General features: G+C 39.1%; 1 protein-coding gene across 2 annotated transcripts in view; it reads right to left on the reverse strand.

Annotated features, from left to right (window-relative positions):
* CPQ (carboxypeptidase Q) overlaps positions 1-16,649 on the reverse strand; it is a 294,636-nt gene extending 277,987 nt beyond the window's left edge. For both annotated transcript variants that reach the window (XM_018556153.1, XM_018556154.1), the window contains exon 1: positions 16,177-16,649. In XM_018556153.1, the coding sequence (XP_018411655.1) occupies positions 16,177-16,606 (430 nt within the window). In that variant the 5' untranslated portion in view covers positions 16,607-16,649. The remainder of the gene's footprint in view (positions 1-16,176) is intronic.
* Between the last annotated feature and the right edge of the window lie 1,084 nt (positions 16,650-17,733).

Below are 17,733 nucleotides of genomic sequence, written 5' to 3' on the forward strand. Positions count from 1 at the left end.
GGTAAGAGATACCTCAGTCCAATTTGTTTGATAACCAAAACATTTTGATAGTTGTATATTTATGTGAATTAATTTAATGAAAAATGTGTGAAATTTTGAACTACTTTTTTGAAAACTAGTTAAGAGTTAGTTACCTTATGCACATATTTTTGTATTTTCCTTTGTTACACACTCTTTATAGATGTCCTTGCCACTAAGAATATTATTTATATTCATTTTTTTATATTTTTTTATTTTCTTTTTTATATAATTATTTTTAACACACCTATAATTCACCCACGCTCTATTATCATAATTTATTATCTTATAATACAGTGTTCATACCTTACTGAATTGTATTTATCACTTATTTCTTTCAATTTACTTATTTCAGCAATTTGATTAATCTAATTTGCTTAACTCAACTCATGGAGAGCATATACAGGTGAAACTCAAATAATTAGAATATCGTGCAAAAGTAATTGCAGTCATTGCTGCAAAAGGGGCCCAAACCAAGTACTGAGTACATATGCATGCTTGTACTTTTCAGAGGTCCGATATTGTTCTATGTACAATCCTTGTTTTATGGATTGCATGTAATAATCTACTTTTTTGAGATTGTGGATTTGGGGTTCTTGGGGTTTTCATGAGCTGTAAGCCATAATCATCACAATTATGACAAATCACGGCTTGAACTATCTTGCTTTGCATGTAATGATTCTATTTCATATATTAGTTTCACCTTTTAAGTTGCATTAGTGAAATAAATGAACTTTGCACGATATTCTAATTATTCGAGTTTCACCTGTAAATGGCCGCAATTGTGGTCATTTTCTATGTGGTACTCGTGAGGAATGCATCAGAGGTTTGCTATGAGGTATTTACTTGACCCATTATTTAATTTCCGTGATTTTCTATCATGGCACTTTAATACACATTCACTCAGTAATATCTGGCACTTCAGCATTTGCACTTTTATGATCATGGCTTTTCATGTAACTTTTGAGATTATAATATATATGTTTACTTTATGCACATATATTAATGTATTTTCCTTGCTACACATACATTTTTTGATATTTTATTATTGGCACTTCTTACACTATACCTACCATTCACACACTAGATTAATACCTAGTTGAGTTTATAATTAGTTATTAACCTCTTGCCATCCGCCCGTTAAGAAAAAAACGGACGGACGGCTGACTCCTAAATGTGTTTTTCACAACCAATCCCCTCTTCTTGTTGCCTTCGCTTCCTGGTGCTATGATTTGCTCTCCTGACATGACTCCCATGCATGACTGCGTCCGTCTGAAGCAGGAAGATTATATTTGATATGGTTGGTTCCTTCTGATCTTCACATAGTGGTGTCGTTTGATGATCTATGTGGATTCCTCTATGTAAGTTTGCAAATATCTATGGATATAACAACTTAGATATACATATGTATGTCTGTCCTTTATACAAAATGCAGTTTCTGAGTTACTTTACCTGGATTCCTTCTCATTTAGGATAAATACTTCCCCCTGAAGAAGCCCAGTAGGGTGAAACATGTTGAGGCTATCTGAATGAGTTATCCACTATGTTTTACAAAAACCAGTAATTATGCTATGGAACTGATATGACACCAATAATTGCATGTGGAATAATTATGTTTTTCTTATAATATTTTTTTTTTAAATTACCTTTCTATAATCATGTGATGTTAATAAATATTTCTATTTTTTTATATCAAGAGAGTTTATAGTATTTCTTAAAAGCCCCTCCCCTTTTGGTACTAGCACACCCTAAGGTGGAAAATATTCAACACAGTTAACAACTAGTTAAGAGTTATTAAAAATCCTAATTAAACACCAGGAGTGGCAAATTGAAAGATCCTTTTTTCAAATACTGAATATTCCAATTGAATCAACACTTAATTAGGGCAAAATTGCTGTGTGTGGCTAGTCTTAAAGAGGCATGTGATCTCAATAATATCTTGTTGAGAAAATGGAGCCTTGCAGGAAGATGTTTGGAACAAATGGCACCATATCTGAGGATTTATTCTGGTGTACTTGCTAGGTAGTTCTGCCCAAACTGTGAACTCCTATACATTTTTATAAGAGCACCAACGAGCTTGCTTGCTTATACCCTCAACCACTTTCTGTAATTAAGGAGCAGCTAGAGATCTAGTGAACTACACCTGTACACACAAGATATTGGTCACAATGGTTTAACTACATCACAGTATGTTAAATAATACAAGCTGAATAGTTGCACTAAATATACTGGGGGAATTTATCAAAACTGGAGCAGACAAAATCTGGAGCAGTTGCATATGGCAACCAATCAGTTTCTATCTTCAGTTTGTTCAGTTAACATTTGAAAATTAAAAGGGAGAAGCTGTTTGGTTGTCATGCACAGCTGCACAGGTCAAGTCCAAATATCTTCCAAAGGTTTGGATTGCTGATCAAGCTACTACTATTGGGTCCCATTCAAGTGTGTTACATACTGTCATTGGTATCCGCTACTAACAATCAGATCTAAAAGAATAAAAGATGTAAAGGAAAACCTAAAAGGAATTAAGCCAAATGAAGAGAGAGAGTTGAGCGCTATATGCTTCAGCCTTAACCTCCCTGGCGGTATGATTATGCCGGATTTTAGCATGCCAAAGCAGTAAATTGTTTTTCAGGGCAATTTGTTGTTTTATATTGTATGCCTGTAATTCTTAGTAAATCTTAGGAATAACTCAACTAAACCTGTCCAAACAAGAGTCCAGTAGACATCCCAGGTGTGATAAAGATCTTGGTATTGGCTCCCTGGCGCTATGCCAGGGAGGTTAAAATGACATTAAAGGATTTTTTTCCCTCCCCCAATGTTAGTGTCAGGACTTACCTTATATCCTGCCCCTTAATCCGATCATCTTCTTCTTTACTGTAGTTTTCAGCTGTCCATCCAGCGCTGGTGCGGGTCTCAGATCCAGCGCTGACTCCTCTGTCCTCCTCTTCGCTCATGTCCAACTGACTTTGTGCGGGTGCACCCTGCTCCATAGACTTACCTTGTGTCTCCCCTCGTCTCCCGGCCAAACATCTCAACTGCACATGCGCCCACCCCAAGATCCTTTGTGGCCGCCCGAGACTCTTCAGATGTTCGGACCAGAGCGTGCGGCGAAGACACAGGTAAGTTTAAAAATGTTTCAAAAGGTTTTGTTTAATCGTTTTGCATATATCTACTGCTCGCTAGCAGTAGATATATGCAAAAAAACGCTGAGGGTTTAATAACCCTTTAATCATAAAATCCACAGATTTACCAAATGTCCTGGTAACTGGTGGTGATATGTCAAATGCTAAAGCATAACATGAAATTAGAAAAGAAAATCGCAAAACAGAAACAGCCAGTTGTATAACATTTGTGGAATTCACTCCAAAAAGATAAGGATGTGTACAGAATGTGCTTCAGGGTTACTTTTTTGCAAACAAAGTGTCAATGACAGTGAAATGTTTTCACAGGAGAAATGCAACAGATCATAGGTCAATGTTACACAAGATATTTCCTAGTTAAACTGTTTTACATTTTCCTTGAAATCGATCTTTGCTGTTTGTAACTTTGTTAACACTCAACTCCAGCAAAAAGATAGGGGAAGAGTTAGAGCCCTAACTTGATGGCACTAAGCGAAATTGCTTCAAGTTATTGCTACTTTTGTTTCTGTAAAATATAATTTCCACCTTTTTTCATCAATTTTTACATCTTAGTGCTGCTGATATCTCCAGTATCTTTAAGACACTTCCTGCCTACATGTAGCTGCTCCAGCTTTACATATAATGCCATTTTAGCATCTCTACCGTGGGGATATGACAAGAATTCATACGTTCATCCATGCAACTAGAGCAATTAACACTTATCCCAGACTTCATGGACTCATGGTCATTGGATTATAGAAATTAAACAGGATGGTTTTACAAACTTTCTGTATAATATTTCTTTATTGTTTCTATATATAACAATACAGACATATAAACATGTAAACATCCTGTGAAAAGACTCTCCCAGGGAGAAATCCAATCAAAAACAGAAGAGAAAGATATTCATAACTTCTTCCTAAAACAGCCACCATAAATGTCCCTTCTCATTGGTATTAAAACCATTCTTCCACCCTATGGGTCTCAACTAAAAAAAAAGGGAAACGACAACCCAAAATACCTCCCATCCCTAAACCACCCAAAAAAAACCCCAAACAAAACATATTGGAAATTTAAAAAAAAGGAAAAATAGACATTTCACAGTCTCATCTCCTCCTTCCCTCACTCCTCTCCCTTCCTCCAATGGCCATGCAAAGGAGCCTCACATTCCTGGTAAGCACATGATAGTGATGTCAAGACTCTATCCATGGTTTCCATGTCACCATAAATTGTGGGTACCTGTCCTGGGATCGCGCTACTAACTCTTCAACCCTTCTTTAAAAAATCATTTATTTGAACCAATCTTTAATTTGCGGGTATTTTGAGACCTCCAATATCTAGCTATTACAGTTCTTGCAGCAAATAAAAATCTATCTATCTTAGGATAGTCTATAGCCCAATTCTGTTTCCCATCCTCACACATAAAACGGTCTATCAGAGAAGGCTTGGATTAAGAGAATGTGGTATATCTTTGATAGTTTATGTTTGCTTTCCTTTTGGTTCATACACAAGTCCTCAAAGTGGTTCATATCTCGCCTAAGAGGTTTAAATCTCGAAAGAGCAGTAAATAAATGTTTAAGCTGAAAGTACGCATACCACTGTCCCCGTGTAAAACCACCTTCTGGGGTCAGAACAGATAAAGGATATACAGTATACCATGATCTGAAATTGCTTGAAAAAATAATTTATATAATATAAATAATATATATAATTACAAACTTTCATTCCTCCCATCTTGTTTTTGTTATCTTGTTTTTGCACAATTCACATCTGCCTAAGCGCATTGCATGGTGATTGGATTAAAGTCACTGAGTTACCCAGAAATACGGTGGTATGTTGAGGACACTAATTTGGGGTTAATAAGCTTCTTGAATGAGTGGCAAAATGTCTTCAACATTACAGAACAAGTACAGTTTAATATGACTAAATACTACTAGCTATACCATTACCTGGATGAATTAAAAGCTTTCAAGACTTAAGGATGACATGTCTCTTACTATGGAAGCCCATTCTAATTATGGATGCCCCTCATCAATCAAACAGAAGAAAATGATTCACTTCCTTGGTCCCCTCTGACGTTAGACTCCTGGAAGGTGTGATTCTGAGGAAGCAAGTTTTCACTGCACAAAATACCTTGTTGTTTTATTGATTGGCACGATAATAGCCCTTCTTAATATAATTGAAAGCAAGTATGAGAAATTATAAATTATATAAAACTTTAAATAAGGCAAATTAAGTTTACTTTTCCATGATTGCATTATATCATGGTAATTCATTAAATTATATTAATTGTTCCTTGAAGTCAGTCTTTATGGTGATAACTTTTGATCTCTCAATATTATGATTTTGTTAATCTCCAAAAAACAGTATAGACTTTCATTTCTTTCTCTACTATACATCTTGGATGTATGTTTATGCCATTTCTTTCTAATAAACCATTCAACAGATTCCTTTATTCTTTTACTGTCACATTACAATGTGATTTGCTCGTCTGATGTCATTCTCTTCTGATGCTTACAGGCAGAACGGACAGGAAACCAGCCTCTCAGCAACATCAAAGGTTCAGACTGTTTGTTGAAAATTAAATTAACCGAACTCTAGGTCACTATATAAAAAGGGTTTGAACATTTTCTATGGCCTCTTCTCATAATTAGTTGATAGAAAAATCCCCTTCTCCCTAATTAAAATACTAGCTGTTTGGTAAAAATCAGTCTTACTCCATTCTGTATTCATCAGAAAAGCTATTTCACAAACCATAAGCATATGAAACTGTGGCAACACAAAGTAAACCTCTATGCTGGGGTTGGAAACAAAGTCCAGCCATACACTGCATCATGTAATAATTAGCTTTCTGAAGCAAATAAACCTGCTACTTGTCCTGATTAATGTATACATAATAATATGCCAAAGCTAATTTTACAAAGGCACTGAAAAAAATGCAGTGTTGCAGTTGTTGTGTTTCTGTGATGGGACTGAAATAGGCTAGGCCGAAGGAACTAACCATGCCTCAGTCCTACATTAGTGTGTGCCAGAATCTGGCAAAGTATAATGGTCTTGAACATATTTCCCATTTTTATGTGCTATTACCAGGACTGAGAGTATAATTAAAGCCTCCAGTGTTTTGCATATATCTACTGCTAGCAAGCAGTAGATATATGCAAAAAGTGTAAAATAAATAAATAAACAATTTAAAAGCAGTTTAAACTTACCTGTGTCTTCCCTGCGCGCTCCCGTCTGAAAATGTGAAAATTCTCGGGCGGCCGCAAAGCATCTTGGGGCGGGCGCATGCGCAGTTCACATTTTCGGCCGGGACGCGAGGAGAGACACAAGGTAAGTCTATGGACGCGTGCACCCGCATGCAGACACTGTGGGACAGGAAGTGCCAGCAAGCACAGAGGAGTCAGCGCTGGATCGGAGACCCGCTGCAGCGCTGGAGGGACAGATGAAAAGGACAGGCGAGAAGAAGATCGGATTAAGAAACATAATTTAAGATCAGTGCTTTAATTAACATTGGGGGGAGGGAAACATTTTTTTGACTTTAATGTCACTTGAAAGAAAAAAAAAGCTTTGGGCCCATTTTCATGGGTTTTCTAGTTTCTGCTTAGTTAAAAAAAAAAAGGAATTTTTGTACTTACCATAAAATCAATTTCTTAAAGTCCCTTGAGTGATACAGGAATTCAGAAATAGTGGGTTTTACTGTCGGCTACAGGAGGATTGGATACTGGAAAATAGAAAAATCAAAAGCCAAACCCAAGTATGACCCATCCTCTGCCCATCATGCCTTAGTTTTGTGGAAAAGCAGTAATAAAAGCATAAAAAAACACAGAGGAGGAAGACCTGTGTTTCTCAATGAACTCCAAGAAATAAAAGCACAAAAATCTAATTTCTTTATCATCCATTGAGGGATGCAGGATATCAGAAACAGTTAGGGCATCAAACTGAGGGGTGCACTAGCAGACCTCACTAGGAAGACTGGGGACCACCTGAAGCCCAGGAGGCGTCTGAAGGAGCAACGCCCGAATGTAAATGAATAAGGCGAGGCCCCTACTAGACAGGGAACCTTGCAACACAATCATGAGGGAGAGCATGGAGGATCCAAACTATGATGGAGATGGTCACCGCCAGGTGGAAATGATTCCATACGGAATAAAGCCAGCAAAAAGCTGATCAACTAAACACACCGAAAACAAGTGCAACAATAACATATTCTCAAAGAGGAAAAAAGGACCAAAAAACTGATGTGGTCAACAGAACAAAACACTGCCGCATGAGAAACAGGTCCCAAAGTGAACCAAGCACAAAAAAGAGGTCCAGGCAAGAAGACCAGTCGGTCCACATGGGAAGACCCAAGACCTAACATCCATAACGCTTCAAGATTCAAGGGGATAAAACTTAGTAACTAAAGGATGTTGCCTAGCCAGTCAACCAAGCTCACTAAGGGAGATACACCAGAGAATCTACAGTATTAGAACAACTCAATAGCCATCTAGTTTTTTACCATGATGCTCGTCAATAAATAGAAGTATTTTGCAAATTTGGAGTGCCGGTGTCTCTGCTATAGCTCACGATTGTCACGGCTGCCACCCGTTGACTACCGCAGCACCCAATTCTTGAAGGGATTTACGCGGTCAGGAGTGCGATGGGACCATGGACTATCTATGTTATGGCTTGACCCATCTACAGCACCCCCACATTTGAGAAAAAACTCCAACCTGAAAAAGGTACTCGACTTTTATTAGCTCACCACGCTATCTAGTTTTTTACCATGATGCACGCGATCATCGCAAGTCCTCCCCGCTGAGGGGAGGGCTTGCAGATGATTGCAATGGTGAGCAGGCAGTATGCGCTTGCGCACCTCGGGCCGTGCGGCTTTCATCTTGCGATCGCGCTACCAACCCGCCGAAAATCTTCTAGCGTGGCCATTATACGAAAATCAGTACAGTAAATGCGGTCACACGCTGCCCATCAACCTTACAGTTATTGTACGATAATCGCCAGGTGTATGGGCACCTTTAGACGAACTCTCCTGCTCTCCGCTCTTCCCTCTTCTAAGCTAGTAGATTGAATGCTGTTGGATACTGTGCTGTCCCTTGTGATCTTGTACTGGACAGGACGTTCAAGAAAGCTGAGCTGAGTAAGTTGGAGCCAGCTGATTGAAAATATAATGACTAAGTGCTTGGGCAAACATTTAAAGAAATATTATGCTGGGCAATATATATTTGTTTGATTTGGATTTATTATTAGAAAAAGTTTGAGAGTTTTATACTTTACATCTTCAAATGCTGGAGTGAACTAAGGGAATCAAACACTGGGGAGAAGGTTGCCAGTACGTTCAAGTACAATTAGGTCTTCATATGCAGTCATTCAAACACTGCTGTAAATGTTGTGTCGGCTGTTGTAGAAGCTACATGCAAAAGAAATTGATAAGGGAGTAGATATGAATGAGAAATGTCACTATATGGAAGCATAGCATGCACCACGACTGAAAAAAAACCTTTTAGACACACGAACCAAGCAACCAATAACAGCCATTCCACAGAGGTCTGCATGGTTTTGATTAGAAATGAAAGCACTTTAAAATAAGTGCTTTAATTTCCAATGGTTGCTAATCCTTTAAATCACACAGAGGATTTACTTTCCCTAGTAAATACAAATCACCACAAACATATGTGCTCTGTGCTTGGCCTGACCATGAAACAAGCCTTGGAAATGTGTTCTGCAGTTTATAGTCAATATCTGCTTTCCTACGATCAGAATGGATGTACAAAGTACATATTCACACAAAGTAGAACTAAAGGCTTTTGCTTTCTGCTCATTTAACAATGATGGCAAAGTGACAGTTAAAGTTCATTTTATTAAAAATTTCAAAATGAGTAACAGAGAAAGAAAAAGTACAAGGTGAGATTTAGCACAATGACAATAAAGTTGTGGTACAGCACAGTGGGTAACATATAATATGCAAGAAAAAACTTTATTTAAAGGATCCATTAAATGGATCTTGAACGCATTAAGCAAACCATAGAGGTTAGTATTGCGCCAAACTGGGCTAAAAACAGTGAGATATTAGGCAACCAAATGCACAAATTAATATCAGAGAATTAAAGGAGGAGAAAAAAAAAGAAAAGAAAGAAAGTTGAAAAGCACAAGAAGAAAAGAATAGTAATAGAAACAGAATCCGGACTCCCAATATGTTTCGACGATATGCTAACAAAAATCATCCAGAGAAACCAAGGTGGAGGGGGGACTCCGAATATAACAATTAAGTTGAAGGTAAGTTAGTGAGTGTCCACCGAGACCAAAATTTGTCAAACACGGGAAGGGGAAACTCGCCATAATATATTCCAAATTTTAAATATCATAAACACGCCTAAAAAGATCCAAATCAGATGGTGGGGAAGTTTGTCACCATTTCAATGCAATCAAGCATCTAGCAGCAGTGAGAATGTGATTAGACAACTTGGAGGAGTCTTTTGATATATGTGGAACAGGAAGGCCAATATGCAATGAACAGGATCTAGAGGAACTGAGATTTCTAATAGACACAACCTGCTGCCAGAAAGTACGTATTTTACGACACTACCAATAAATGTAACACAGATGCCTCACATGTTCTAAACATCTCCAGCATGTGGATGGAAAGTTTATCGAGTGCAGAAACTCTGGAGTATGGTAACAATGAAATAGAATCTTACATAAGTTTTCCTTATACAAAGTACATGGAAGAAAGGCTTTTCTTTTTTCTTTCCTCCTTAGCTGTGTTTACGTTTCTGCCTACTCCTTGAATCCCTTTGCTACCTTTTGAATCGACTGTGCCATGTCGAACTTCAGGGTGACGCACTTACGTCATATGGTCACGTGGTACAGTCCTCTGCAGACATCAAAAAATACTCCCCGCTGTTCCGTGCATAGGTGTGCGCAGCCTATTGCATTAGGGAGTGCACACAAAACTACAAAGACACACATATATATACATATATACTGTATACACATACATATACAGACCTGAGGCATCACAGATTCCCATCTCTTCAACTGTCCCTTACCTCTTTCAGCAGGGGTACGCTGTTGTAATGGAGCCTGGCAGGTGGTCATGTGACCACCTGGCTTCCTGATTGGATGGGAAGCCACAGCCAAGCTCCCCCGCAGCTTCCCAGGCACAGAGGACTGTGGCTGTTATGTGAGGAATGTAAGTGGCAAGTGCTGCTGCGCCCTGTATCGCTGAACCCATCAAGAACAGCGTGATCCTGTCCAGCACTCTGCAATTTTACTGTATAAATGCTAAGAGTTGTTATTTTAGCAATCTCTGGCGCTTCCAGATAGCAAGGGGGAGGAGCATCGGATAACCCCATCGTCTGTACCCTTTGGACTTAGGCAGCAGCAGTGATGATGGAAAGTGTGACAACTGTATATAGGGAAATGGGGGTGAGCAACATTTGCATAGTGACACAAAGTTATACTGCAGAATGCTGATCTGTTGCATACATAATATGAAATGCAGAAAAGGAGACCTTAGTTAAACTAATGTGGAATAATTATTTGATTTGTTCTTTTTTTTTTTTTAAATAGAATATATAACCAATTTTGTTCCCTCATGCTTTTACTGCCTCTTGAATGACTTCTGCATCCAACACAGAGTGCCCTAATTATTTTTTACCATAAGGACAAGGGCACAGCTGTGTACATTTGTCTATATGAGCTAAGATTTGCAAAAGGACAAAAATGTCATTTAATGAGCTCTAATTTGTCTAAATATATTATCCTCTGACCTTTAGCTAAATTTCCAGTGTATTTTATAATATTATTTTATTCCACTAGTATTTCTTCAGGCTAAGTGCCCCACAAAATGGTTTCTCTGACACTTGAATACATAGAGGGATATTCACAAAGCTAGCCGAAGGATCAGCCGTAGCTGAACCAAAGTCACCCGAAGCAAGCCGATGTACGGCTGAAATCAGCCGTACAAGCCTGAAGTGAATAGCCGAACATCGTTCAGTTCACCTAATTTTCGGGTCGGTTATTTACTCGGCTGCCTTGGCAGCTTTGTGAATAACCCCCATAGTTGTTTTAAGTGAGTAAGTAAGAGAAGGGGAAGAACACCGGGGAATTATTATTAATCCTTGCAGTGGGGCTACTCCTGCACTGCAAGGGATAAATGCTCATTTTGGTCTAGGGAGGAAAATAACAAAGCTATACTTACCCGATCCTTCAAGCCAGCTTGCTCTTAGACCAGTGCCTGGAGCCTCTCTCCAGCTGGGTATAGTTAGAATTTTGAACTAACAAAATTGATTTGGTAATATAAGTTCGACTTTCTAATCGATGATCAATTTAGACCGCAGTGATAAAAAAATTGGAAGGAACCAAAAAACCAAATATTAACTAAAAACGAAAATCAAATGAAATTTCGAAGGGCAATCGCCAGGCCTCTGCATGGTATTTTCGATCTTTCCAATGGGATTTTTTGTACGAACGTTCGTGCGAAAATCGACTTGTCTATACCCTAGTTAAAGTGACATTAAAGTCAAACTTTTTTCCCCCCCTTCCCAATCCTGCTGTAGGGACTTACCTTAAATTATGTCTCTTAATCCGATCTTCTTCTTTCCTGTAGTTTTTAGATGTCTCTCCATAGGTGGTGCGGGTCTCCGATCCAGCGCTGACTCCTCTGTCCTCCTCTTCTCTCATGTCCCACGGCGTCTGTGCGGCTCCATATACTTACCTTGTGTCTCTCCTCGTCTCCCGGCCGAACATCTGAACTGTGCATGCCCAATATCCTTTGCGGCCGCCCGATCAATTTTCAGATGTTTGGACGGGAGCATGCAGTGGAGACACGGATAAATTTAACCCTTTGAAATGTTTTTTTTTTAAATTGTTTTGCATATATCTACTCCTTGCTAGCAGTAGATATATGCAAAAACATGCAAGGGTTTAATAACCCTTTAAGGTCCTGTAAATCATCACATCCAATACACAGTGTATAGGAGGTGACGATGCAGAAAGACATACCACCGCTGCAGCGGAGGAGACACTCACAGCCAGTTGGCCCCGGCGCATCTATCGCACTGTTCACTGCCAGCGAGACACAGCAGGACACGGCAAGTCTGACCGCAGCCGAGCGGTCTCCTCGCCTCACCCTCACGTAGCCATTAAGGCTCAGCCTGGCCAGCTGAGACTTAAAACTCCGCTTTTGACTCTTAACAGAGAAATCCTTTGACACATATGTCCCTGAAGGAGGCACCGGGATTACACACAGTTCATAACCTCTCTTTTTTCCTACGACCCATGCTTCCTGATAGGCGCCCGTCTCTGCAGGGAAACACCACTCCTCATCGGTTACCATTGAGGCATCTATTCATCTCATACAACAGCGAGTCATTTCACCCATTTTTTAACCATTCAATCCTTTCCAGTGCCTATCTAGCCTTATGCCAATGTTGCCATGCATAAACACCCATACATGTGAAATTATATGTATACCTAAAGGGCAGTAGCGCTTCTCTGTTCTGTTTTCTATTTTGGGAGTAGATACAGGCAGCATCATGAGCCTATTTGGTTAATGATGTCCCCAAGAATGCCCAGTTGGTTGGTTAACATCGAGCAGTTAGCCAGGGACTGTTATTTGTGATGGAAGTAGTGTGGGCATTGCAAACAAAGACCCGGAAGCTGGCGGAGAGGTGAGCATCGATCAAAAAAAGTTTAATCGATCAAAAAAATTAACGATTAATCGAGGAATTAATCGTTAATTTTTGCAGCCCTACTTTTAAATAACAGACCTCAGCTCTTTATGTAAACATGGTTGTACGCCATCTAGTCCAGGTTCTTTATTTATCTTTATTTTGTCTGTTTCTGGACCATATCAGTTTAGATCGATATGGATTGATTTACTAAAGGCAAATTGGCTTTTAACTTATTACTGGAATTTTCACTTTGCAAGGGAATTTTTCCTAAGCTTAGTGAATATTGTGAAGCTCCACTGACCTCCATCATATTTTCTTGTGCAAGCAAATATACTGTTTTTTTCCCCATGCACATGTATCTTTGCAAAGTGAATTTTCGCCACATGCACTAAGCTAAGGGAACATGTTTTTTTAGCGCATACCACCGCATTCCTACCACAACGCGGTGCTGTGAATGCACACCATCCGTGACAAGGCAAATTGCCTTGTCTTGCATTGGGGCTGCGCTGGAAACAACGGCCAGCACAGCTCTGAGGCAAATGGTGTGAATCGGCCCTCACTCTCTTTGGCAACCTGTAGTTGAATTTTTGCAATCTTGATTTCCTTTTTATATCTTTTCTTATATTCGTTTTATCTTTCAAATTATGAAAGTGTTCCTTAATTTTTATATTTTTCAAATGCTCTCTTCTTATTATTCCTTTTCTTTGTGGCTTTTTTAACATTGAATGTGAGCCAAGTGGGTTTTACTGTTAGCCTTTTAAACGTACTGCACAGAATTGTGCCGAAACACACTGGGGCTGGTGTCAACTAGCCCTAATACTAACACGCACCATGAAAATCTCCTTTAACAAGGTCCTCTTTTACATTCACCTTTGGATCAAGTCTCAAATAGAGACAGACCTTTCTGTTTTACCCTGTCTATCCAAAATAGAGTATAGCCGGGAATATTAGCAGCCTAATTAATTAGTTCTAAATATGTAAACTAAAAGATGTTTACCTTGCAGTGTCTGCTTTTTGTTTTTTTATGAAAAAATAATACTCCGCAATTATTTAGGCTTTTAGCAGGAAATGAAATCAATCACACTTAATATGAGTTCTGAACAAACAAGCCATTTACGGTATACCAACACAATTCCAGGAGTGAACACCCCATCAACAGCTAGTAAGTAACCTTTAGGAGCAGATTAGTAAGCTGCAACCTTTAAAGCAGATCTGTCTTCACAAAATAATCAATGGGACAAAATTACCTTATAATAGCATCTCTATAAAAGTACCTGTGCACACTTTACATTTTGCTAAGGAACAGTCACTGTGCCCTGGGGTGCAAGTTAGATGCAAATACTGGCTCAAACACAACCCTCAACACAGTATGAGGCTCTCAGTAAGATGCTAATAAATTCCCAACATGTCACAATACACAGAAACAGTATAATAAAAAAAAAAAACTATACCTTTACTCATGTAAATAAAGAACTGGGAATAGCATAGCAAGAACATTTTTGTCATAGAAAGGAAACATTTTGTCATGTGATCACCTTAAATATGCAAAGTACTTGTAGTTCTTTATAGTAAACCTGTCAGTTGTTGTAATTAAAGTAACATCCCTGCTTTGGAGCAGACATCCCTTAATATCTCATATTACATTTGTGAGAACAAAACCATATTCTCTTTGCTTATCTCAAACTAAACTGAACCGTCCAGAACCCAGGACCCCTAGTAACAAAGTGAAACTAGTTTCGGAGGAGCACACAAAGAAGGGTTTCTGGTAAATACAAATATTTTCTTTGAGAAACGTTAAATAACTGGCAGGTCCCTTTATAGACTTCAAAAACTGCCTCTATATTACACGCAAGCTGTAGAAAAAAAAGTTATCATCTCACACGAAGAAGTAAACTTTAGGATGGTGATGCCTAGTCCTGATTCTGAATTTGGGTTTCTGGGCCAAGTGATCTCAAGGTAATCTGTAAAACTATGAAGAAGTAAAAAAGCATTTTTACGCTCTCGCTGTTGTATTAGCAGAAGGTAATTAAGTGATATTGTTGTGAAAAGTCGTAGACAGCTCCGTACTGGCGCTACGCCTACTGTTCCTTCCAGACGTGGAAATTCTCAGTCTTCTGTGAATCTAATATTTGAGTTCTTTCCAGTTTAAGTATCATCAGTTCTTTCCAGACCACATTTACAGATATTGTAACTTTCTGAATAAGTTGCTTCGTTCACAATCTGAACCAACCAATAGTGACTTCATTTCGTTTTGAAAGCCAAATACAACCAAAGCCAATACTTCAGGTCTTGTATGGTTGGCAGCTAGCTAAATCACCGGCTGCCTACTTACATCTCCCAGCGGCCCCATCAACAAGATATCTTCATAAGTATTCATGGTTCCACCTGCCCGCCTTACAAAGCCATGATGGTGTGCCATTTCCCCATTGAATCCTCCATGAAAGAGAATAAACATATAATTTGGCAGTCCAGCTAAAAGTGAGTGACTCCTTCATTACAGCAGTGGAGGAGGCCCAAATTACTGCAGGGAAATCTCACCACTGAATAACCTGGAAACATGAGAAACTAAAAGATTCAACGCATTGCACACAATTTTTGGCTGGAGTTGGATTTTTAAATGATCCTGCCTTTTTCTTTTTTCTGGTTACCACTTCTTCACTATTTTTACTAAAAACTGTTGAAAACACAAAGCAGGGGAAACAATAAGTCCATATACATCATCTGCATGCCTCCAATGTTTTGTGGACCATCCTCACTTGAAGCCTAGTAGAGGCTCCCAAACAGGACCATGTAAGCAATCTAGTAAAACCTAGAGCTAGAGCTGTTACCATGAGTATCATGCAAGCTAAATGAGCTTCCGTTTGCTGTAGGGCAGGGGTAGGCAACCTCAGCACTCCAGCTGTTGTAGAATTACAAGTCCCATGAGGTATTAGAGCATCAATCATCCCTGATTTAATAATATAACAAATTAAACTGAGGTTGAAACATCATATTCCAGAGCTGATTCTTATTTTGAGGAAAAAACTATTTCTAATTCTTTCCATTTTTGTTAAGCCGGCATTTTTAAGTTGGAGAAGTACACATGGCTCTAAAATAATGTAAAAAAACAATGGCTCAAGTATCATGTACACATACAGCTTCTCTAGGCAGTGGGATCCTTCTGACTGCAGTGCTGTCTCAGAGTGAAGTTATATGGCCCATACTTGGGAAGAAAATCTGCCATTCATATAAAGCAAAAAAAGCACAACCAGCTATGCGCTAAATTGATTAGCAAACACAGTAAAGCATGGACAGACGAGAGCCTGTGACACAGTAGTAGGATGCAACCAAAATGTTGGCTACCATTTTAAAGGGCCATACTACTATACCTTCAGGAGGAGTTCCGACACTGCCGCCAAGTCCAAGTATGGCAAGATTCTTCTGTCTTGGCTGTAACATCATGGCTGACTCTTTTCCTCGCTCCCAGTGAGGCACCTTCACAGACTCCAAGGACACATTCTGCAGCTTGTCGTCCTGCAGTGCACTATACATGTACTTAATGGCCTTCTTCAGATTGTCTGAACCACTAACCCTATTACCTATAGTATCAACAAACAGTGCTAGTCTTTCATAGGACCTGTTCTGTGCACTGCCGTAAACTGCCAGATCGATGATAGATTTGGCCGCATCTTTATAGCCAGCCACTTCTTCTTTAATACGTTCCAATTTTCTTGAACTGACTCCATGCTGACTGTCAGTTCCTGAGCACATGTGCAGCATATAAATCATCAGCACACTTGCCTTCAGAAAGGTCTTCATTTTAAGGTACCTTTTAAGAAAATGTCAGTTCTTTTGGTAAATGATTTCCTGTAGGAATAGGAAGGGAATAAGGTTAAGTGTTTCCACAATAAGTCTCTTAAAAGCACTTCATACTTAAGTATTTAACAAAACAGCACTTGACCGAGGTTTGCCAATGCTACCATGACATAAGGAACGTCTGCATTCCCACACAACTGCTTCAGAATAAAACAGTTGTTAGGGCCTTATACACATATATAATAATGGCAATTTGATAAAGCAGGGGGCATGAAGATGCAGAAGCATGGCGCCACGGCCCTGATTAATTAGACCACAAAAAACATAAAAAACAACTTGGGGCTTTCGAGGTGCCAAGAACTGAATGACAATATGGGGTATATTCACTAAGCTGCCGTAGGCAGCCGAGTTAATGACCGACCTGAAGTGAAGTGAGCCGAACACTGTTCGGCTATAGAATTCAATTTTTATTGATATCAATGTACATTAAAATGTTTATAAAACCAAAAATTGCCATGTGTTTATTTTATTTGTTGCGATCAAATATATAGTAATAACATACACAATTGACTATATCAATTAAACAAATAATGTATTTAATTGTACAGACTTGACACGTTTTGCTGTATCACTTCCTCAGGAGTCCTGATGGTTCATGGCTCTTAGATCATCCAGCACCCGCAAATTGCGGGAGCAGAGGAATGGGAGAGAAGGGATAGTAAGGTGAAGGTAAAGCAGTGGAGCTGATAACAGTACGCACAGTGTTTCAGCAGGGGCTTTCCGGGGAGATCAAATAAACAGGAACCTACTTTGTATCCAGTGTCCGAGTACAGACTCTCCGAGTAGAATATCAGCAGCTTGGACAGTTCAGAATCACCATTTGGTTGTTGAATACAACTTCCCCACTCCCACCGAGGGTTGATCAAATGGGTGTCCTCTTTTTGTATTGTATGTGGGTCCTGTCAGCAATGGAGTCTGCAAGCATCTACCTCCCTCCAGCTGGAAAAATGATGTGGTCTTAAATACATATGTAAGTATCTGGAATGTGAACTGTTTGTATTGAATCACAATCAGTCACATTCAGTCTTTTCAATTTCCAGCAAAAGTTAAGGGCCCACATACTGCTGGAG

Source organism: Nanorana parkeri, unplaced genomic scaffold (assembly GCF_000935625.1).
Source record: "Nanorana parkeri isolate BGI_ZX_2015 unplaced genomic scaffold, ASM93562v1 scaffold226, whole genome shotgun sequence".
NCBI lineage: Eukaryota > Metazoa > Chordata > Amphibia > Anura > Dicroglossidae > Nanorana > Nanorana parkeri.